Source organism: Littorina saxatilis, linkage group LG6, assembly GCF_037325665.1.
Source record: "Littorina saxatilis isolate snail1 linkage group LG6, US_GU_Lsax_2.0, whole genome shotgun sequence".
In the NCBI taxonomy this organism is placed as follows: Eukaryota; Metazoa; Mollusca; class Gastropoda; order Littorinimorpha; family Littorinidae; genus Littorina; species Littorina saxatilis.
This window is the reverse complement of record NC_090250.1, coordinates 30353417-30378660: the sequence shown is the minus strand read 5'-3', so window position 1 is coordinate 30378660 and position 25244 is coordinate 30353417. Positions and strand designations below refer to the sequence as shown.

The following is a 25244-nucleotide window of genomic DNA, read 5'->3' as shown; positions in this document are numbered from 1 at the left end:
TGGTTGTCTTTATTTCTGATCCTATTCATAATTCAAAAAGACAACCTTGGCACACATATATGATACCCACCAGTACATATCTTATTCAAGCAATGATTGTTGAGGTGAGGTAAAGGGAAACAACCTGACATTGTGTCCCTTGATAGACTTTTTTTTATATCTATCAACCAGCTAACAAACGCCAGTACCTTGTGACTTTCTCCAAAAGATTAAAGGAGAAAATGACGTAAGATCAAAACTCGTAGAAGAATAGCGGAAGAGCAGTAAGACAATAAAAATAGCCGGTGTTAAAGAGGCAAGGAAGGAAACAACATGATGCCTACCCTTTAGGATGCATTTCAATCAAATCATCAGGACTTTGCTGTTTTTCGTCAGGCTTCCAAGACAGGTACACACGATGGTTGTTGGCTTCCATGTGCTTAAACTTCTTTGAGATGACAACGTGGAAGCTCACTGTAAACGATGGTTGTACTCTGAAATACAGAACATTAAATCAAGTACAGCTTTTTGGACGTGAGTGAGTCCGTCATGCGAGGGGATGTCAGTTGCTGTTCATAAACGTTTGGGCCACTGGTCTCAGTCCATATTCGCGGGCATAGCAGTGAATGGGTTGTTCATGCAGTTCAGCTTCACGAATTGATAATAGTAACGGCGCCTTTCTAGAGTGTAGATCATGCACTGTATGAGATTGAAGTACAAATTAATAATCTAAAATCATGTTGTTCTCTGTGTTTGAAAACAGTAAGTTTGGGTTGTGTGTGGACTGCGCTTACAAGATTCCAAAGGTGAAATATGGCTGATGAAGCAAGAGCAAACACTTAACTCTTAAAGTTACTACACCTAAGGCGCCATTTTGGAACGTTTTCGTACGATTTGGACCTTAAACGTTCAAGGGACATTCACTGTACTGTAACTTGATTTAGAAACACCTGCATTGATTTGCCCAAAACTATGCCAAATAATTAAATGAATTTTAATCAGCGAGCGGTTTGCTTCGCCGAGCTCTCCTATGTCAGGAGTCAGCACTTCCGTTCGTCATCATGCTTTATTTAGTTTTCATAGATACCCATTCATCAAAGCAGATTAAAACTGTTGAATTAAGGTAGGCAAACCAATATTCTATCAAACACATGCACATTCCGTGCCATAAAACGCTTCGCATTACATAAACAAACACACTGACCGTTGGAGAATATCGCCGTCTGAAAACAAACTACCAAACACAGCATTTAGATTTAAAAAATAGAACGCTCAAACACTTATTATAAGATCTTCCTCGTGTGTGTTGTCATCTATTCAACTCTCGGCTCAATTTTGAATCTGTATCACTAGGTACACTCAGGGTCGAAAGGTAGGACGAAAATTATGACTGGCGCAAAAAGGAGTCACAATGAGAATTACAGTCTGGAATGCCCACTCAAAACACAGCCGTTTTCAATTTGAGTAACTGAGCGCTGAAACGTTTCTTTTTAAGGTATTCCTGGTGTGTGGTCACATACAATTTTACAACCCTCAACCTTAACTGTATAGCTCTTGGGGCGATGAGAGACAGTTGAGTCCCTGGACATTATCACTTTAAGTGATTGTATGCACAAATGAGGAAATCTGTATGTATCTTCGTGAAAGTTCTACGAGCATTTATCGTGCTATTCATTCTTCGGCAAAATCAGAGCGAATAAGCTTATTAGTTTGCTGAACAGGTTTCGACGCTGCATAAAAAGAGTAAGCATACTCTTGAAATCAACGAAAAATCCTAAATAAAACTGACATACTCTCACTGTTTGAAAAGATGATACATGTATATTGTATTGCTCGATGCCGCAGATTTTCAAAACAGAAGGTCGCTTATTTCTTTTATCATACCTAGATTTTTAAAACATGGTATTTTTCTTGCATCGTCCGATTTCTCACATTAAATATATATAAAAAGCAAAAGGTGTACTTCAACGAGATTTAAAATCCGCCTTGCAAACAAGGTCAGAAACATGTACCATTGCACCATAGGCGGATATTTATAACTTACGCTTGGGCAGGTTGCTGCTGTTGCTTTTTTTCCCGTTTCTGTAACAAATTTCAATTAGGATTAGTAATCTGAAAATCTTAAAACTCTGCTTTATTCTCAAGGGTAAAATTTCTAATGGCTGATACATACAATCCTATTACTTAAATTTGTATACAGAGCCCTCAAAAAATAATGTTAGGACTTATTATGTGTTCATTTGTGATACATACTTCCTTTTCCGTAAAAACGACCAGGTACGCCACGTACCATCTGTCCATTCTTCCTTCGGGACATACACAAAAATCGCAAATGCTTCCATTGTCATGGGTGACATCAAATACAAATATCTGCGCAAGAAGCAGAAAGGGTGATAATGTTTTGGTATGTTTCTATATGGAAAGATCCAGAAATTCCTGATACAAGCCTATCAATCGTGATATGCAGGATTCTCCGCACGAGAAGTAAGGTATCTTGAGGCACAGTACATCCCTTGTAAACAATTAGGCTCACCATCTAACAGCTGGCCAGGCTTTTGCATAGGATTGGACCATCCCTCCACTAGGAAACACCAAAAATCAGCATCTTGACTGTGTGCAGATTTGAAATTATTTGATGTATTTAATTTCTTAAAAGCCACTAATGGTGTTTGTTTTAGAGGTTTCTGATTACAGGTAACAGAATTATCATTTGTTTGATTGTTTCTACATCAAGATATTCCTTGCTCTAAGGAAGGAGACGTACCCTTTGTCTTTTTCTCTCTTTGGCCGATGGTTTCTTGGGACGCGCTTTCCCTTTCTCCCCTCGACCTCTGTGCTGGCTGCCTTCTCTTGACTTTGAAGATCCTGCGCCATCGTCATCAAAAGCATCATTATCGCCAACATCATCGTCAGTGGTATCTTCCCCTTTAGTGTTATCGGTTTTGCTGTTCGGATTTGACGACGATCCCGTTGCTCCTATTTCTTGATCGCCATCTAAAACCGTTCAAAGTATACTATTAGAAACTGAAAGGATAACAAAGGGTTATAAAATATGATAAAACTTGAAAGACAGGGAAAGCATGCATTTCTAAAACTACATTGTTTTCTATAACCACGCGATTTATTTTCACTTAACAAACTACTCGGGCACAGCTCTCCCTGATAGGGAAAGAACATGAAAAAGAACACCAAGGAAGGATATGAAGTTGAAGAAGAATGAAAAAAAGGGAAAAAGAACGGATAACGGAAAGGAGAGGAAAAGTAAAATATCTCTAAAATGAGGAATGCGAGAGAATAGATCAAGTCAGGGCGCACTTACAATACAAGAGACTCGATATAGAAACCAATGGCATATGTGATTACATATTTTTTAAAGCCTTCAGTAAACTCCGAAGAGTGTTTCTGTATGATAAAGTGCAATATTTGTGTAAACTCTTGTAAATACATCTTCAAGTACCTGTTTCTGATGCAGTCCCGCCAGCCTGGACAGATGCCCCGCCGCCTGTTTCTTGGATTGGGGTCTTTTCAGGCGGCTTTGCCACGGGTTCCGCCGCTTGCTGCGTTTGTACAGCCACACCAGCACCATCTGTTACTGGTTGTTGTGTTTTCTCTACGTTGTTGACAGCTGCTGCCTCTTCTTTCTTCTTCTGTTGGTCCAAGTTAGTATCACCTGGAACTTCACTGTCTGGCCCTGAGGGTACACCCTGGTTGTTTTCAGGCGGAGTTTCTTCGCTTGGTAGGGCAATGGGTGGTTGCTCGTCCTGGACTGGAACGGGTTGTTTGTCAGATGGTTCTGTCGTGCCACCAGGTGGTGAGTCATCTTGTCCATCCCGGTCATTTTCAGTTGCGAGTTGTCTCGCTCCGTTGACTTCCGTGTCCCCGTGTGATTCTTCATCTTCAGGTGGTTTTTGAAGGTTGTCTTCTCTCTGGTCTTCTGCCTGTGTGTTGTTCTCTGACGCCCGCAGCTGCTCAGTATCTCCTGGGCGTAATGCAGAAGCTGGTGTCTGCTCGTCGCTAGTGGTGCTTGAGTCAGCCTCTTTGTCCTCGTTTGTTTCATGTCCTGTCTCGGAAGTTGCTTTGTCAACAGTTTCTTCATTCGTCGATACTGGCTCGACCTCTGCTGTTGGTGTTTCGGGTTTTGTTTCCCCTGTATCACTTTGAACAAAAGCCTCTTTCTTGCCATCTGCATCCTGCATTATTTTATCTTTTTCTTCAGGAACACCTGTGACGTCAGCACCTCCATCTACTTTCCCATTAACGCCAGTACCACCAGTGTCCTCTTCCTTGGCCTCAGAGCCTCCGGTCTTATCCAATAACTCTTCACCGCCCTCCTCCCGAGTTGTCGATTCTTTCCCATCAGCACGGTTTGCAGCTGATTCTTTGACTTCACCATCTTCGGTTTTTGCCGCCAGTTGCTTCGAGTCAAGGTCCTCGGGCACCTGTTCCTCGACGTCATCACCACCTTCAGTCGGTTTTTTGACTTCACCGTCTTTGGTTTTTACCACCAGCTGCTTCGAGTCAAGGTCCTCGGGCACCTGTCCCTCGACGTCATCACCACCTTCAGTCGGTTCTTTGACTTCACCATCTTTGGTTTTTGCTGCCAGTTGCTTTGAGTCAAGGTCCTCGGCCACCTGTTCCTCGACGTCATCACCACCTTCAGTCGGTTCTTTGACTTCACAATCTTTGGTTTTTGCCGCCAGTTGCTTCGAGTCATGGTCCTCCGGCACCTGTTCCTCGACGTCATCACCGCCTTCTGCCGGCTGTTTGACTTCAACGTCTTCAGTCTCCGACTCCTCCTCCTCCTCCTCATCATCATCATCATCATCATCGTCATCCTCACTTGTCAGTTCCTCCGCATCGCCATCGCTTGCTGTCGCTTTTCTGATCTCAGCACATACATGTGTGGTGCTAGCTCCTTCAGAAACTGGTTCTGTGATCTTGGTTTCCGTCACTGACGGCTCTTCGACATTATCGTCTGACCGAATCTTCTCGACCTCACCAGCTTCTCCCTCTGGTGGCTCACTGGTACCAGTAGTGGAAGTAACGGAAGTGTTAGCTATTGCTGCTCCACAATCAGGGCAAAACGGTCCCTGATCCTCGATAGCCGCTCCACACTCTGGGCACACAGGTTTCTTGGACGACTGTTCAACTTTCTTGCCGCAGCCTTTGCAGAACTTCTGCTCGGGTTTCAGAGTGGCTCCACACTGACACGTCAGCTCGGGGGACTTCCCACAGACTGAGCAGAACTTCTGCTTCACCTTGACCGGCGACCCGCAGTGTATACACGTGCGGTTCGCTGGCCGTTGAGTCCCACATTCTGGACAGAAGGCGGCGCTGTCTTCAAGAGGCTCCTGACAGTTCTGACACTTCATTCTGATAATAGAACGAAAACAGGCATTAATTTCGCAAGAAAAAAATGTTCTGGTGCGTGTGGTTTTCCTTGAAATATATAATATATAAATACGCACAGTTGCTTATGCAATAAGTAATTTATTTTATCGACCATGGGCACATGAAGGAATCACATGAATCGTACTTTCTAAATTAAGCAATCGTACGTTATTATTCGAAGTAGTAAACTAAACGCATTCTCTCGGATATATCAAGGACATTTAAAATGTTACTAAACCTCCTCTGGTGATTTAAGGGACGACAACTATAAAATAACAGACGAAACAGGGGTAACTTGATTCTGATAATTCACAAGACAGAGGCAGTGACGATGTAATTTTCTTCACGTTTGTCGAAAAGGCCCCAAACAGTCATTTCAATAATGAAATAATGTGGAGCTCCACAGTTAAACATGGCTCATGCTTGTTTTGTTTGTTTGTTTGCTTAACGCCCAGCCGACCACGAAGGGCCATATCAGGGCGGTGCTGCTTTGACATATAACGTGCGCCACACACAAGACAGAAGTCGCAGCACCCAGGCTTCATGTCTCACCCATGCAGTCACATTATTCTGACACCGGACCAACCAGTCCTAGCACTAACCCCATAATACCATACGCCAGGCGGAGCAGCCACTAGATTGCCAATTTTAAAGTCTTAGGGGTAATGACCCGGCCGGGGTTCGAACCCACGACCTCCCAATCACGGGGCGGACGCCTTCCCACTAGGCCAACCGTGCCGGTCATAGCTCATGCCTCGAGCTTGATTTGTGCATGCGGTTGACTGAAATGCAACTGGTTTGTTTTCTAAAACCTGCGAATTCATGCTGTGATTGATACGCGATTGTTAGGTTTTACGGCGTTCTGTTCCTTCGAAACATTTCAGGTTCACAGTGTTGTACCTTCCGTCTCTTTGTGTTTATTATTCACTAGCAGTCAGGCCCTGCTTCGCCCGGGTGTTGCTGATCTCCCCTCTTATTTGGTTTATACATTAATTGCCCGGATGTTTCTGACCTCCCCATCAAAAATGCCTGCATAATCAGAGTTACCTCCCTTCAATGTATAACCAAGTAAGAGTTACCTCCCTTCGCTTCTAGAAATTTCCGTAACTGTCCGGTCATTTTTCTTTCTTAATTTCTTCCCGTCATAGGAGCAATAGAGAGTAACTAATATCACTGATATTATGTGCTTGCTACATATGAATGCTAGGCACTGAACTGGTCTTGCACTATATAAGCTGTTATTGAAGGGGAGGTTTATAATCTGTGAAAGGAAACAATGAATCCAGAAACTAAAACCCAGATGCACATCTGCGACTCCTGGGGAGTGTGCATGCACACCATCTTGTTCCTGCCTCTTGCCATCTCTGAGGTATGGCGACCACACACACACACACACACACATACTTACATCCATTCTTATATATATACTAGCAGTCAGGCCCGGCTTCGCCCGGGTGTTTCTGCTCTCCCCTCTCTCAGAAACCTCTCGAATCTTATTCCAATGTGGATAAGAAAAATGTGGATAGGGACTGGGTGGCCGAGTGGTAACGCACTTGCGCTCGGAAGCGAGAGGTTGCGTGTTCAGGCCTGGGTCAGGCCGCAATTTTCTCCCCTCTTTCCTAACCTAGGTGGTGGGTTCAAGTGCTAGTCTTTCGGATGAGACGAAAAACCGAGGTCCCTTCGTGTACACTACATTGGGGTGTGCACGTTAAAGATCCCACGATTGACAAAAGGGTCTTTCCTGGCAAAATTGTATAGGCATAGATAAAAATGTCCATCAAATACCCGTGGGACTTGGAATAAAGTAAAAAAATTCCATCTGACACGGCATTAAGTCTCAGGAAACATGAATACACGCATGCAGGAAAAGAAAAAAAAATATGGGTAGCGCCGTATGTATGGCAGCTCGCTTTCCCCGGGGAGAAAGCAGCCCGAATTTCCATGAGGGTAACCTCACTGGACTGTAAAATCTTATCCAATCCAATCCAATCCAATCCAATCCAAAATGACAGTGTGAGCTCATACATTTGGATGTATAGGCAAGGCAAGTTTCTATTTGGTTCAACGTGTTCTTCGTGATTTGTTTACCCCTTCTCACACCCACTGTAGTTACCGTCTGATCAAAGCACGCATACCTCATGAGTGAGCGCGTCATACCTTTTTGAACAGGGGAGAGAAATCTGTAAATTCTCGTGATCTTTCACTGAGGCGATCGTTTCGTAAACATTATTCGCGATGATCTGGAAGGCAGGGAGGGGGAGCAGGGGGCAGGGTTAGCCTGTGTGTGTGTGTGGGGGGGGGGGGGGCGGCGGGATGATAGTGGGCGGGGGGTAACCCTTGAGAATGACACGGTATACTGTTTTGATGAGAGTTACCTCCCTTCCGTGGGTGACAAAGCATGACTTACCTCCCTTGCACTATATAGACTGTATTGATAGATGGGGAGGGTATTTATCCGAGGAAGGAAACAATGTCTGGAGAAACTAAAACCCAGGTGCACATTTGTGGGTCCAGGGCAGTGTGCATGCAAAATATCTTGTGCTTATCTTTTGCCATCTCTGAGGTATGGCGACCACAGACAGACAGACACACACACACACACACAGACAGACACTCTCTTTTTTTATATGTATAGATAAGATAGAAGATTCCCCTTGGTGTGAACAAATGCTTATTCTTTAAACAACCCCTTCACACATGTTAAAACACAAAAGAGAAATATCTAACGGCGTTTCAGTTGACAAGCACGTTGCCTGCCACTTTCGCAATGTCAGATTGACGTCAACAACAAGAAGGACAAACATCCGATAAACTCTTTACAAGAAAGGTTAACACAGTTCAACCATTTTAGACATAAGTTAAAATTAATATTAAAAGTCCTACGGTTTTGAGCCATTAAGGACTTGAGTGTTTGTCCGCTTTCAAAAAGAGGAAAGAAAGAAACAAAAAATAAGGAGAGGAGGGCAGGGGGTGGGGTTGAGTTGATAATGCTCTGTGGAATTTGTTAAAATGAAAAGTAGTTAAGATGTTTCTTGGTAAGAATTATAAGTCTGTATTCTATATCTTGAATAACGGGTTTGTAAAATGATTTTTTTTTTTTTAACATGTTAGACATAGACATAGAACACTTTATTATCTCAACGAGGAGAAACTCAGGTGTGGTGTATACAGCATTACAATAAACAACATAAAACGTAAGAACATAAATAAAATATCGAGGGGCAAATAGTCCACTCATCATAGTCAAGATTAAGACGACAATTAATATCAAAACAAATCTCCCTCTCTCTCTCTCACTCTCCCTTTCTCTGGCTCCATTCATATCACATGACGTCACAAGCAGAGGCGCGGGCTCATAGGCGCATGGAATCAATATAATATATATATCTATATATATATACGACTTGTGTCTGTGTGTCTGTGTGTCTGTGTGTGTGTGTGTGTATCTGTCTGTGCGCGATGCACGGCCAAAGTTCTCGATGGATCTGCTTCAAATTTGGTGGGCATATTCAAGTAGACCCGGGACACGACACAACCTGGTCGATATTTCAACACGTGCTCTCAGCGCGCAGCGCGGAACCGATTTTGGTTCCACCTCAGCTATTTTGGTTCCACCTCAGCTTACCCGGGCCCCCATACCGACACACCATAGCCGCTACACCACATCACAACGCCAAAGTTCTCGGTGGATCTTTTTCAAATTTGGACACCGTATTCAGCTACACCCCGGACACAATATCATCGATGAGATATTTCAACACGTGCTCTCAGCGCGCAGCGCTGAACTCATTTTCGTTTTTGGGTTCATTTCACCATTATAAGTAACTCTTCCTTATCTTCTCCAGTGTTTGGCGTTTATCTCCCTTCCTTCGTGTGGCTTTCCCGTTCAGTTGTAAGTTACTATTATTTTTAGAATGTCACTGCGCTGTCCACTGCGCTGTCCACAACGCTTCCCTTGCACCCGTAAGTTGTTCTTACTGTCAAAGTGAAAAGGTCGAATCAATTTATAGCCACGCGAAAAATACACTCTCACCTATCTCTATATATTTATAGATACAGATATGCATATATATATACGGCTTCTCTGTGTGTGTGTGTGTTTGTGTGTGTGTGTGGGCAAAAACCTATGTATTATAGAGTTCTGTTTGTGATGGGGTCTAGCGGCTTTTGTCTGTCTGTATGTTCTGGCATGTGAGAAGCCACAGCAGATGATATAGGGCTAAGAAATAAGCTCAAAAATTCTCAATCCCGTTTGACAGGACTTCGCCTTTCAAAGGTGATTGTGGTGAACCGCCACGCTGTCTGTCTCTGTCGCGCCGTTCACCCCAAATTCCCGTTTCTGAGGTACTATTTTTAGAATGTCACTGCGCTGTCCAGAACGCTTCCCTTGCACCCGTAAGTTGTTCTTACTGTCAAAGTGAAAAGGTCGAATCAATTTATAGCCACGCAAAAAATACACTCTCACCTATCTCTATATATTTATAGATATAGATATACATATATATATATCGGTTTCTCTGTGTGTGTGTTTGTGTGTGTGTGTGTGTGGGAAAAAACCTGTTGATTGTAGAGTTCTGTTTGTGATGGGGTCTAGCGGCTTTCGTCTGTCTGTATGTTCTGGCATTTGAGAAGCCACAACAGATAATATAGGGCTAAGAAATAAGCTCTAAAATGCTCAATCCCGTTTGACAGGACTTCGCTTGCAGAGGTGATTGTGATGAACCGCCACGCTGTCTGTCTCTGTCTCGCGATTCACCCCGGCGAAGCCGGGTATTCCTCTAGTATTATATATATATGTTAAAAGTTGCTCAAAAATGAATCCAGATCCAAACAACATCACATCATTCAGGTATATATTTAGGTTATAACATAAGGAAGGATGTACAGCTGTATCAGTGTCATATCACATATATAGTACTTTCCATTCCAACATCAAAAATACTCAAAGCTATGAACATCACAGAAATCTTATAATACTGACTTATGATAATAATAACGCACACACACCCTCACACTCTCTCTCTCTTCCTTCCTCTCCCACTCTAAATGACATTTCCTGAACAACATTTGACTGGACCGCAAGACCTGAATAACTACTTATTGCAGAACTCGATTGACTTTGCAACAAAACAGTTCTTAGCTCTAACTGTCCTGAACTTTGGGACCCGAAATCGTTGTCCCGAGGGCAAAAGCTCGTAGTGCTTGGCAATAACATGCGTGCAGTCATTTGCAATTTTAATGCCTTTGCAAGCAGCACGATGTTGGTACAACGAACTCGGGCTTTGCTGTTTCTGACGCACTATCTTGCCGCGGACATTGACCTCTTTCTCTAACACATTCTTGTTTTTGACACTTAGGTTTCCAAACCAGCAGATAAACGAACAAGTAGCGTAAGGCGAAATTACTACATTTAGTCAAGCTGGTGAAATCACAGAATAAAACTGAACGCACTGCTTTTTTTTTTAACCGAGACAATATAGCTTCGTCAATCCCCGCGGCAGTTTTCCCGTTCAACACGAAGTGAAATTGACGAGGCAGAATAGCGCAATAGTGTACTGCGGTAAGCAGGAACGCGCGCTTTTCTATATTCTTTTTAACTTTCTGAGCTTGTTTTGAATAAAACATATCATATCTATAATTATGTTTTTGAAATCAGGAAATGATAAAGAATAAGATTAAATCATTTTTGGATCGATTTCTTACATTTTAATCAAAGCACTAATTAACCTATTTTAGTTAATTGGGATAACATTTTAAGAGTAAACTTTACATAATAATATGTATATATTTTTAGATTCAGAATTTGATGAAGAATACGATGCAATCAATTTTGCATCTGTTTGCGACAATTTTATTTTAATGACAACTTTAATGAGCCAACTCATTCATTAATTTTTAAGCCTCCATGCTGAAATGCAATACCAAAGTCCGGGCTTCGTCGAACCAATTTGGTTAAAAAATTAGGGCGTGACAGTGCCGCCTCAAGTTTCATTAAATGCTGGATATGATGTCATCGAAGACATTTATCGGGAAAAAATGATCTGGGGATATCATACCCAGGAACTCTCATGTAAAGTTTCATGAAGATCGGTCCAGAAGTTTTCTCGGAACTGATCTATAATATTAACACACACACACACACACACACACACACACATACACCACGACCCTCGTCTTGATTCCCCCTCTATGCTAAAACATTTAGTCAAAACTCGACTAAATGTAAAAAGTTAAAACGGATTCTTATGAAACTGCGGTAGAAAGCTTGGAGGACATCGGGGTTTCACGTCAAGGTTTCTCAGTTTTCGCAGACAAAATATTCTTTACTGGCATTTTTTATGAATAAAATCAGTGTTTGAAGTAAAATTTAACTTATCTAAAACGGTACCCAGGTACTTGCATTCTACTGCTCGCTCAACTTTGGCGCCATCAATGAGCAGGTCTGGCACAATCTCTGGATTCTTCCTAAAATCAATCACCAGTTCTTTGGTCTTACTAAGTGATTTTCTTTGCACCACATGTGAAAATGTTCCATCTCACAAGAGTATGTGGAGTCACGATTTGATAAATCCTCTATTGCGGAATCATCAGAATACTTAAATGATTGGTGTTTCGTCTGTTACTCTGCAGTCATTCGTGTATAGAGTCAAAAGTACTCGCGATGTCGACAGCACAGTGCCTTGATGGGAACCCGTGGACGTGAGTCTGGGAAGGGACTTTGCTTCTTGAAAGCGTGCTGATTGACATCTACCTACCAGAAACTGCACAATTCACAGGATAAGTAGGGGGCTGACATCGTAGTCTAGAAGCTTAAGGGCTAGCAGGTGAGGCTGTATGGTGTTAAAGGCAGAGAAGAAATCAATGAAAAGGATCCTAACTGTAACCATTTGAACACAGTGTGAATTGTAAATAAGTGTCGTTTAATGTGTTTACATTTTTTTCTTTCACGGCTGTGCCTATAGACTTGTAGTTATCGGTATTGTTATCTTCTATCTTATATATATATGAGAACGGATGTAAGTAAGTGTGTGTGTGTGTGTGTGTGTGTGTTCGCCATACCTCAGAGATGGCAAGAGGCAGGAACAAGATAGTGTGCATGCACACTCCCCAGGAGTCGCAGATGTGCATCTGGGTTTTAGTTTCTGGATTCATTGTTTCCATTCTCAGATTATGAACCTCCCCTTCAATAACAGCTTATATAGTGCAAGACCAGTTCAGTGCCTAGCGTTCATATGTAGCAAGCACATAATGTCAGTGATATTAGTTACTCTCTATTGCTCATATGACGGGAAGAAGTTAAGAAATAACAAGTCGCGTAAGGCAAAATTACTACATTTAGTCAAGCTGTGGAACTCACAGAATGAAACTGAACGCACTGCATTTTTTCACAATGACCGTAGTCCGCCGCTTGTGCATAACGGAGTGAAACTGACGAGCCTGTTCAGCGCGGTAGTGGTTTTGCTGTACTGTATAGCACACTTTTCTATACCTCACTTCGTTATAACTTTCTGAGCGTGTTTTTAATCCAAATATATCATATCTATATGTTTTTGGAATCAGGAACCGACAAGGAATAAGATGAAATTGTTTTTAAATCGATTTCGGAAATTTAATTTTGATCATAATTTTTATATTGCACAGAAACTGCACAATTCACAGGATAAGTAGGGGGCTGACATCGTAGTCTAGAAGCTTAAGGGCTAGCAGGTGAGGCTGTATGGTGTTAAAGGCAGAGAAGAAATCAATGAAAAGGATCCTAACTGTAACCATTTGAACACAGTCACGCCGTGGATGGTGGCACGCCTAGTTTTTTCCACCGCAGGAACAACACCCAATTCGTTCCCCCGCAAGACGAACAACATGGTAGGTGTCTCCAAATTAATGCCTTAAAATAGTAGATAACCAGACTTTCTAGCATTGAAGTTTATATCATACTGTTCAGTACTTTATTTTGCATTGGATCAGCTAGTTGTCTTACCATTTACACTCTCGTGTACTACATAAGAGAAGAAATGTCATCAAGACAAGTCAGAAATACTGTCTCCTACGTTAAAAATGATGAAATAACACAAAGCACGGTCAACAGAAGGGCTTAAATCTTTTTGCTGGTCAAAGTCAAACTACTTGTGGATACTGCTCTTCATTTTTAAGTTTAAGCTTACCTTAGTTTAGACTCACGATCGGTTCAAAGATCAACAGTAAAATTTGACGGGGTAAGATCCCCCGCAGCTTGGTCAAAAATGCGGGGGACCTTATCTGGTGTCTGCGGGGGACCTTACCCACTGAGAATCGAGTACCACAAAATAACGCTAGATTAGAGCAGCTTATCCACGATGCTGGTGCCCAAAAACGCGCATACAAGGCTGCAAGGTATCGAAGATTAAACTGTGAGTATTAAAATAGTGCTTTAAATGGTAGTTCTAGGTTAATTTGTACGAAATTGAGACCTCTCTGTATAATTTTCACGGACTTCAGCAGAAAATCGAACGCCACTGTTCACGAGTACACAACAAGACATAAATTACATATTATACATATAGCCTAGGCAATTCTGCTGTAGAATATCTATACTTGATAATGTGATTTGCCACAACGTACCTTCACAGGGCAATTCCTTTGCGAGATAACAATTTTGCTTCCGCGTGCGGGGGAAAGAATTGGGTGTTGTTCCAGCGGTGGACAAAACTAGGCGTGCCACCATCCACGGCGTGACAGTGTGAATTGTAAATAAGTGTCGTTTAATGTGTTTACATTTTTTTCTTTCACGGCTGTGCCTATAGACTTGTAGTTATCGGTATTGTTATCCAACTACATTTCATACTTGCACAGTGTTGTTTACTTTCACTTTGTCACGTATCGACTAAAGGGCGAAGGGTGCATTGATTACACTTCGCGTGAAAGCTGACTTTCAGCTTTGCTTTCACGGCAGGTTATTGATTACATTTCGCCTCACTGCTGACTTTCAGTTTTGCTTGCACAGCTATGTCTGTACATTACTACTGATCGAGCAAAACCAATTCTATGTTCAGAAAGTCGGGCAGATCTTTCTGTTTTGATTTCCTTTCTTCTGTCTTGTCATATTGACAGACATACAGACAGACAGATAGATAGAGAGATAGACCGAGAGACAGACAGAAAGGTAGACAGTGTGTATGTGTGTGTGTGTGTGTGTGTGTGTGTGTGTGTGTGTGTGTGTATGTGTGTGTGTCCGGTGTGTGTGTGTAAATGTGTTCAGTGTGTGTGTGTGTCTGTCGGTCACCCTAATTCTTTTACTGAAAATACCGAGCACAAAAGGTTTCGTCTTCAAGCAAAGCAAAACTGCTGAACGGCATGAACTGAAATGCTCAGATCTATGTCTTGGTGGTGGCTTTCCGCGGAGAAGAGGGGAGATTAAGGCACTGTTCATAAAGAAAAATGAAACCTGCTTACGGTGTATACAGTGGGACCACTCTTCACTGAAGAGTTTCATTGTGACAAATAAAACGTAGGAGAGGAAAAAATTATAGAGTAGTCATTTAAGTTCAAGTATTCACTGGGCGAGAATAGCCGGTTCCGTCTCACAAACAAGTCTACATCATGTTAACGTGGACTCTATTTTAAGGAACTGAAAGTACTCTTCGCGGAACGGGCCGGGGTTTTCAGGGCATTCCATGTCACAAGAAGTACAGTGAAACTACTTGAATAAACAGAGCAAAAAACAACAACTACAAAGTACTTTACAATAAATGAAAGACAGACACAGACACTCACGTCTAAAATTCAGTGAAATCGCATTTAAGCTTACTGCTTTATCGTGTTAATATCCGTCTAAGTCAGTGTCACCAAAGCCCCAAACTAATGGCTCCACTCTTAAATTAGCACAGTTGTGTTCGTTCTAACCTAAATAAAAAGAAATTCTTGAAACGTCGAGGCTGAACTTGATTCCGCCGATCTGTAGGCCTAAACTGTTGGAACCTTAGCATAACGGATGTGTCAAAAAATGTCCACAACAAGAATGATAAATAGCAGTTACAATGAATGGAGCAGTCAGATCTGTCTGACAGCTAAGTGCAATCACGACGACAAAATTACTGCCACCACCAACAACAACAGCAACAACAACAACACTTAAAGAGTATAAGAGTAAATCTGACCTGTCAGAACTAGCCACAAGCCTCTGTTTTTTCCCCGAGATCCTGCCTGTCTGCCATGAAAAGTTTAAAGTTAGTTACTTCGTACACTGAAATTGAAAAGGCAGCATTGATCGCTCTGACACCTCAACGACACAGTCGCTTTCCCTGCAACGGCACTCGAACACAATTAAAAGAAAACATTAACTGAATGTAGTTACCCTGTATGTAATATTTCCTCTGACACGACGCTTCATGGCCAAGGTGTCTGTGTGTGTGCTGCATTCGTGTGCAGCGACACTGCAATGAAGACCAAACCAAAATCGAAACCTAAGTTACGGGGAAGTGAACTTTCGGTTCGCGATGATTTAAATAGTAACATTTCAGCATGACGGCATACTAGTGACATAAGTAATTATCACAATGATAGGGAAGGGTCGCGAACATGGACCAGGTTTCGTTGTTCCATGTTGATAACAAGCTTGCTTTCTCGCGAAGAAGTTTCTTCTTGTGCTTGGTGGTTGTCCTCTGTTCAGTTAAAGGGATATACTGGACCCCCAACAAAAATTAATGTCCCAAGGGCTTTCCAGTCGGGCTTGAAGTTGTAGTCTGCTGCGCACACCCACCCGTCGCGCCAAAGCCAGCAATCTGGATGCTAGCGACGTATTCTACAGACAGAGAGAGAGAGACACACACCAGAGACGTGTTGTTTGGGGCGGCTCGTCTTGGAGCGCCCGCAGTGCGCATGACAAAAAGCAGTTTCTTCGGAACACCTCAAAAACAAACATTTTTAAGGCTGGAGCACACTTTGGAAAGTACGTAGGAGTAGCCTCCCTTCTTCGTTGGAGTAGCCTCCCTTCCCGGATTTAGAACGCGTTTCGTGTCGTAACAGATTATCTACTTATCCGTATGCAAAATAATGAAATAAACATTAGGAAATGGCAGACGTTTACAAATATCGACATTCTCTATCAGTGCAATAAAAAACAATCGTTAGAACTTGCATTTACGACATGTCGTACGTGAGAACGTGTCAGTAAACAAGCACTTTTTGCCTGGCTGAAGAACCCCACGAGTCAAGCTAAAACAGACGACAAGTAATGGAAAGCAGTCTGCGGATAAACATAACAAACTACTGATGAAAAAGTGTGTTCATCCCTGCTCTGGATAAAAGACATCGGACTGATGACAACGTGGCAGCGTTCACGCGAAAAGATTTTTTTTCAGATTATCGCTTCTACATTTTATTGCACGTACTTGGGGCAGATCTGAATTTCTGAAAGATGACAAATCGGTCTTGTGAGTTGAGAACCACATGTTCTTTGCCGACAGAAATCACGATGGGACAAGATGCAGATTGTGTTGAAGAGATGTTTGCAGATTATCGCATCTACATTTTATTGCTCAGATCAATGCACGTAGTTGGGGTAGATCTGAATTTCGCAATGGAAGACGACAAATCCGTCTTGTGAGTTAAGAACCACATGTTCTTTGGCGGCAGAAATCACTATGGGACAAGATGAGGATTGTGTTGAGGGGCTAATACTGACTGACTTTAGATGAAGAGTTCCTAGACCTGGTTTTTGTACTAGAGAGGCATCATGATGATATCCTGGGGTTTTTTTTTACGTTCTTGGTGACAACGCGCCAGAATCGCACGAAGATCGAACTCTCGAAGAAAACAAGTTTATCGCTGAACATCGGAAATGTGAAAGTATTGCTCTTCCTGTCTGACCAGTCTCCCCGTTAAATCCACAGGCTACATTATTTATCAGGTAACTTACCAAACCGGAGTGTGTGTGTGTGTGTGTGTGTGTGTGTGTGTGTGTGTGTACACCGGATTACCACCATCAACGCACCCTTTTGGACTTTTCTACTATGCCTGCTGTGACATTCACGAGGATTATTGTGATTCTTGGACAATCGTGTGCCTATGCTGGACTTGCAGGAAGACAAACGGTGCCGGAACGGTATACGTGCTGCCAAGTGTGCACGTCCAGAGCGCAGTGTGAACCGAGAGTGATTGTGTGGAAGTTTTGCTTGATTGATTTATTCATGATTTAATTTGCTTTTTGGTTCAATAGTAAAATCTGTGTACGTTATACTTTGTATTTTGTGGTGTGATTCGCCCGAGTGCGAGACCCCCATCCCCGAACGCCTCTGTGGGTGGAATTGTATATATATATACTTGTGTAACGTGAGTGTGTAGATGAGAATGTGAAAGTTGCTTTGGACCCAGATACACACAGCAGACACCAACGCAACAGCTAAGTTTCAGCCTGACAAAGAAATTCGAGTGACACAGCTAATGGCTGTACTTGTTATTTCTCTATTAAAACAAATGTTTCAAGATCTTTAGGCCAAAACAAATACAGGGGCGGATCAGTTCTTTTTATGGGGGGAGTTTCCAAAAGTATATTGTGAAGATATGGGTGTGAAGGCGCGAAGCGCCGAGCCGACGGCGCGAAGCGCCTAGCTTGCTAGGGGGGTCCGGGGGCATGCCCCCCCGGAAAATTTTGAAAAAAAGGATGCAAAATGGTGCAAGCTGGTGCATTCTGAGGATGATCATTACCAGTTCCAGGCAGCAGATTTTGTCACTGATTAATACCCAACAAATTGAAACTCAACCCAAAAAAACACACAAAAATATTTTTATTTTTTGGCTGGGGGGGGGTTTCCGGAAACCCCAGAAACCCCCCCCTCGTCCGCCCCTGAAATAAATTGTCTGTTTCTATTAACATGGCTAAAAAAAATAGGGTAGGTAGGTAGGTGTTTTTGTTGTTGTTGTTGCCAGGATAGAATTCTTGAAAATAACTAAATGACACAAAGAGACAAGACTCGCTATAGATAGATTTATAAAAAAAAATAAAAAAATGTGACAAAGGATATAAAATGATTGTTTTACCTGGTCTGGAATCTTCAGTAGTACATGTAATTGCATAAAAAAGTCTGATATATCAATTATCATGTTAACTTTTTCTTAAAATGGGTGCGTTAAATCCTAGTCTGTTTGTTTTTAATGGACTAAGCAATCCTTCGACTGACAGAAAAGATGTATTTTAAAAATGTCCAGTTGCTTTTACTTATTTTTCTAATTGGAAGAGAATACAAATTATGCACTCTTTTCTGTTCAAATGGGTAGAGGGCGGGGGTAGTAAAAGGATCACAGTTCAAGATTTTGCGCGACAAGAGGTGTGTTTCTTTTAACTGTGATAAAGAGCAAAAACTCAACTTGGTATCTAACACTATTTCTGAACACTGTAACCACTTTAGCACTTTTTTTCTTCTTTTTTTCTGTCTTCCAAACTTCTAATTCAACTTCAAAAATGATTAAAAAAAAGGTTTTTTTTCTTCTGAAATCTACAGTTAAATCACTATTTTGGATATTCTATTTTGCTTCCCTATTTATCTTCTTAAGTTTTTGATCATCTGATTACCTTGCTTTTCTATTTGGAAGATAATATGCACTCTTTTCTGAAAAATGGGTAGGGGGTGGGGGTAGTAAAAGCATCACAGTATAACATTTTGTGCGACAAGAGGTGTGTTTCTTTTAACTGTGATGAAGAGGGATAACTCAACTTGGTATCTAACACTAGTTCTGAACACTGTAACCACTTTAGCACTTTTAATTTATTTGTTCTGTCTTCCAAGCTTTAAATTCAGCTTATAAAATGAGTAAAACAGTGTGTGTTTTCTGAATTCACCAGTTAAATCACTCTGTTGGATGTTGTTTTTTGCTTCCCTCTTTCTGTTCTGAAGTTTTTGATCATCTGACTACCTTGCTTTTCTATTTGGAAGATAATATGCACTCTTTTCTGAAAAATGGGTAGGGGGTGGGGGTAGTAAAAGCATCACAGTATAAAATTTTGTGCGACAAGAGGTGTGTTTCTTTTAACTGTGATGAAGAGGGATAACTCAACTTGGTATCTAACACTAGTTCTGAACACTGTAACCACTTTAGCACTTTTAATTTATTTGTTCTGTCTTCCAAGCTTTAAATTCAGCTTATAAAATGAGTAAAACAGTGTGTGTTTTCTGAATTCACCAGTTAAATCACTCTGTTGGATGTTGTTTTTTGCTTCCCTCTTTCTGTTCTGAAGTTTTTGATCATCTGACTACCTTGCTTTTCTATTTGGAAGATAATATGCACTCTTTTCTGAAAAATGGGTAGGGGGTGGGGGTAGTAAAAGCATCACAGTTCAAGATTTTGCACGACAAGAGGTGTGTTTCTTTCAACTGTGATGAAGAGGAATAACTCAACTTGGTATCTAACACTATTTCTGAACACTGTAACTACTGAAGCACTTTTAATTTTTTTTTCTGTCTTCCAAGCTTTAAATTCAGCATATAAAATGAGTAAAAAATTGTGTTTTTTTCTGAATTCACCAGTTAAATCACTCTGTTGGATGTTATTTTTTGCTTCCCTATTTCTGTTCTGAAGTTTTTGATCATCTGACTACCTTGCTTTTCTATTTGGAAGATAATATGCACTCTTTTCTGAAAAAATGGGTAGGGGGTGGGGGTAGTAAAAGCATCACAGTTCAAGATTTTGCGCGACAAGAGGTGTGTTTCTTTTAACTGTGATGAAGAGGGATAACTCAACTTGGTACCAAACACTATTTCTGAACACTGTAACCACTTTAGCACTTTCATTTTTTTTCTCTCTGTCTTCCAAGCTTTAAATTCAGCTAATAAAATGAGTAAAAAAGTGGGTTTTTTTCAGAATTCACCAGTTAAATCACTATGTTGGATGTTCTATTTTGCTTCCCTATTTCTGTTCTTCAGTTTTTGATCATCTGACTACCCTGCTTTTCTATTTGGTAGATAATATGCACTCTTTTCTGAAAAAATGGGTAGGGGGTGGGGGAAGTAAAAGTATCACAGTTCAAGATTTTGCACGACAAGAGGTGTATTTCTTTTAACAGTGGTAAAGAGGGATAACTCAACTTGGTATCTAACACTATTTCTGAACACTGTAATCACTTTAACACTTTTAATTTATGTTTGTTTGTGTTCCAAGTTTTAAATTAAGCTTCAAAAATGGGTAAAAAAAATAGTTTTCTCATAATTCACAAGTTAAATCATTATGTTGGATGTTCTATTTTGCTTCCCTCTTTCTCTTCTTAAGTTTTTGATCATCTGACTACCCTGCTTTTCTATTTGGAAGATAATATGCACTCTTTTCTGAAAAATGGGAAGGGGGTGGGGGTAGTAAAAGCAACACAGTTCAAAATTTTGCGCATTAAGGTGTATTTTTTTTAAATTGGTAAAGAGGGATAACTCAACTTGGTATCTAACACTATTTCTGAACACTGTAATCACTTTAACACTTTTAATTTATGTTTGTCTGTGTTCCAAGTTTCAAATTAAGCTTCAAAAATGGGTAAAAAAAATGGTTTTCTCATAATTCACAGGTTAAATCATTATGTTGGATGTTCTATTTTGCTTCCCTCTTTCTCTTCTTTAAGTTTTTGATCATCTGACTACCCTGCTTTTCTATTTGGAAGATAATATGCACTCTTTTCTGAAAAATGGGTAGGGGGTGGGGGTAGTAAAAGCATCACAGTTCAAGATTTTGCGCGACAAGAGGTGTGTTTCTTTTAACTGTGATGAAGAGGGATAACTCAACTTGGTATCAAACACTATTTCTGAACACTGGAACCACTTTAGCACTTTAAATTTTTTTTCTTCTGTCTTCCAAGCTTTAAATTCAGCTAATAAAATGAGTAAAAAAGTGGGTTTTTTTTAGAATTCACCAGTTAAATCACTATGTTGGATGTTCTATTTTGCTTCCCTATTTCTGTTCTTAAGTTTTTGATCATCTGACTACCCTGCTTTTCTATTTGGTAGATAATATGCACTCTTTTCTGAAAAAATGGGTAGGGGGTGGGGGAAGTAAAAGTATCACAGTTCAAGATTTTGCGCGACAAGAGGTGTATTTCTTTTAACAGTGGTAAAGAGGGATAACTCAACTTGGTATCTAACACTATTTCTGAACACTGTAATCACTTTAACACTTTTAATATATGTTTGTCTGTGTTCCAAGTTTCAAATTAAGCTTCAAAAATGGGTAAAAAAAATAGTTTTCTCATAATTCACAAGTTAAATCATTATGTTGGATGTTCTATTTTGCTTCCCTCTTTCTCTTCTTAAGTTTTTGATCATCTGACTACCCTGCTTTTCTATTTGGAAGATAATATGCACTCTTTTCTGACAAATGGGAAGGGGGTGGGGGTAGTAAAAGCATCACAGTTCAAAATTTTGCGCGTTAAGAGGTGTATTTTTTTTTAAATTGGTAAAGAGGGATAACTCAACTTGGTATCTAACACTATTTCTGAACACTGTAATCACTTTAACACTTTTAATCAATGTTTGTTGGTGTTCCATGCTTCAAATTGAGCTTCAAAATGGATACAAAAGGATTTTTTTCCGAATTCACAAGTAAAATCACTACATTTAATGTTCTATTTTGCTTCCCTATTTCTCTTCTTCAGTTTGTGATCATCTGATTGTTATTTTGTTTACATTTTCACAATACAATATTGCAACTTATTCAGTAGTGTTTGCGTGAAAAAATCTGATACCTATGCTTAAACTTCAGTCGTTATCTTAAAATTTTGCGCGTTAAGCCCTTTATATTTTGTATTTTCCTGATAAAGCAAACATTGAACTAACAGAAAAAGTAAATTTTAAAACTACCTAATCACTTTGAAATTGGGCCTCCAAAGTGTGCTCCAGCCTTAAGAGCGGCACTCTTTTATTAAAATTCCGGCTGTGTTGAGGTACACGACAGATGAATAGTTACAGCGAATTTTCAAGTATTAGCATAACACAAAAGCTACGGTCCTCAAAACATGAAGAAGGGTTTGTTGGTCTAGATAACGAACGTGAGTGCCGTGATAAGTCTTACGCGGACAGACTCAAATACTTAGACCTCCACTCTCTGAAGGGAAGGAGGACAAGGGGTGACCTAATACAAACATATAGAATTATAAATGGGGTGGATGATATTGACATGCACAAAATATTCACATTCAAGCAGACAGACAACACCAGAAACAGCCAGGGAAAAATCCTTGTTCAACACTGTAAGACTAACAAGCGCAAGTTTTCGTTTTCTCATAGAATGCACTACCCACTAACATAAAATTCGCACCCACAGCAGACGCCTTCAAAAACTTCTTGGACAATTCTCCAAAATTTCTTAAAGGACCAGACCACGCTGTTTTAGCGTCAAAAACGCTTCGAATCGTGTTCCTGCGCGACCGAACACTTCCCGATGTTTGCAGTTAGTTAGAAAACCACTTTCTTACCGTCTTCAACAATGTTTGGTTTACTTCGGAATCTTCTAAGGCCGTAATCCGACGAATTTTGTGACCGAAGCGACGGATTTCTTCTCCAAAACGACCCGCCATTGTGCCGCGTGATCTTCGCGAGACTGGCTTATGAATAAATTATCCGTGACGTCACACCGTGTGGAGATGGTAGTTTACCAACATCATGAACATGACAACAACAAGCGTAACTGCAGACGAAATTGAACCGTACATGTTCGAACTACCGGTTTCTCTCCTCGAATCAAGCATGAAAGATGAGGGCGGAGTTCCAGCAGTAGTGAAACAGTGACGATGAAAATTGCGACACTGTTTGTCTCAGCGATCAAAGGTAAACACGCCCGCTCTCTGTGCTGAACTTATCGTCTGCTTTCGAGTCTGTGCTATTTTTTCACTCTCGCCTTGTCAACGCACTCGCGAATAAGTGGGATATTGTTTAAGTGTTCATGCATTGCATTCACGAGTAAAAGAACAACAGCTCATCGCAGTTTTAACTGTTCTTGATTATTTCAGAGACTGGTGTCAGAGTGGCCACTGTACCTGTTGTATTGTGTGGGAGGGGCAGATTTGAGAGAGGGAGGGGCAGATTTGAGAGAGAGAGGAAGCTAGCCTGAGGTACATTGTAGAATGAAAACTTGCAGGGGAGCAAGAATGCATCACCAGCCACGAAGGTGTACATACAACTTTTTTTGAGGTGCCTATATTTAAATGTATGTATTTGTTGTTGTTTTTAAAGGCTATCAAGAAAACTGTTGTCATTTAAATTTGTAATACTCAGTCACATATAGTTTCACACACACACACACAAGATTAACTCACTTGCATGCCCACAGAAGAAGTTTGCTCTTCACATTGTTCTGTTGTTGTTTTTATAATGTAATCATTGTAACATCAACACTCAGTAATAACCAATATTACAACACAATCACTTTTTCATCAGAACTAAGACCTATTTTGAGCCTTAATTTAAGTTGACTAGTAATGATATTAATCATAATGTATTTATTTTTATAATGTACAAACTAGAGTATGTATGTGGATATGTGTGTTATGGTGCTGGTATGGATATGTGTGGTTTGGGTTATGTGTGTACTGATGTGTACATTTTATGTGTTTTGTATGTTTTGCGAGTGCGATTTTATGTGATGTTATTCTGTACACCAGCCAAAACAAAATGTCTGGTATATTAGATAATAAACGCACCTTTAAATTTATTAGCGACTACACCCCGTCACCCTCCAGTCCCCCTCCCCCCCATTACACCCTACACTTTTAACATTGTATAAAAAATCATGCCCCAATATAGGTCCCTAGTTACCTGGGAGGACGTTAAGCTCCATAATCAACATCAACAACGTATTGAATTGAATTGAAAAGCTGGGGTTAGGAGGTCTAACTTCTTGATTTAAAGTGTTTTTTTTCTCAGGTGCATGTAGTTTTTTTATTTGCTTGAAATCATGGTGTATTCTGGTTGTAAGAGAAGAGTCAATTTCCTTGTAAGCCTGCAAAATTAAGATTTGTCATTTTTGAAGTAGCCTACATTTTTGTAAGAGTCCAAAATAGTCCAGGATAAGGAGGAAAAACATAGGGTGGGTCAGGAAATCTGAAACATTGCATAGTTTTGTTTTGCCTATGTAGACACAAAAAGTACTTAGAGCACTCCCCCCCCCCCCCCCCCCCCCCCCCCAAGAGAGCATAGCTTAGTTTTAATTATTTTAATGCCACTGTTAGCAAGAGGAGTACTACAGACAGCAATCAAACAGTGGGTTTTTTCTGTAGACATTGCTATTTCTGTTTAGGTGTTTCAGTAGTTTTCTATGCGGATAAATCATGCTGCATGATCACTAGAAACAATCCAGCTCTGTTGCATGCAAGTTTTTTAAAGGTTTTTTCCCCCATGTTACTCCGAGAGAAAAAAAACAACCCACAGAGATAAAGTTGAACTGGCAGTTTGACTGAAGCAGTGGTAATAACACAGAGTGCTCTTCCTACAATCAATTTTTTTATGTGGATGATGATGTCCATACATGTACTTGGTTGTATTATTTTGCTAGACTATTTGTTTCTGTTAGATATATCTGCTCACATGATTGTTGTTCATAATTTGACATTACATTTACTGCTGATCAAAATGTATTGTTGGAATAGGTCTGCTTAATATTCTGACTGCAGTTTTGTAATAAAATCAAATAACACAGATGTTTTAAGTATCAAAGTGCTTTTCACACACACACACACACACACACACACACACACACACACACACACACACACACACACACACACTCACACACTATGAGTATGACTGCAAACATGAATTTGTACTTGTATTAATTATAATTACTGTATTACAGAACCTGATCTGAAAAAAAGGACAACAGCAAATTATTCATGCAAGCTTGCTGTATTAACGATTTCTTTATCTATTTAA

General features: G+C 40.6%; 1 protein-coding gene across 1 annotated transcript in view; it reads right to left on the bottom strand.

The window, feature by feature from the left end:
* LOC138968974 (uncharacterized) overlaps positions 1 to 15813 on the bottom strand; it is a 35447-nt gene extending 19634 nt beyond the window's left edge. Inside the window, exons 1-5 of the mRNA XM_070341659.1 lie at positions 15701 to 15813; positions 3437 to 5352; positions 2744 to 2973; positions 2024 to 2061; positions 324 to 473 (exon numbers count right to left, since the gene is read on the bottom strand). Coding sequence (XP_070197760.1) covers positions 324 to 473; positions 2024 to 2061; positions 2744 to 2973; positions 3437 to 5351 — 2333 coding nt within the window. The 5' untranslated portion in view covers position 5352; positions 15701 to 15813. The remainder of the gene's footprint in view (positions 1 to 323; positions 474 to 2023; positions 2062 to 2743; positions 2974 to 3436; positions 5353 to 15700) is intronic.
* Between the last annotated feature and the right edge of the window lie 9431 nt (positions 15814 to 25244).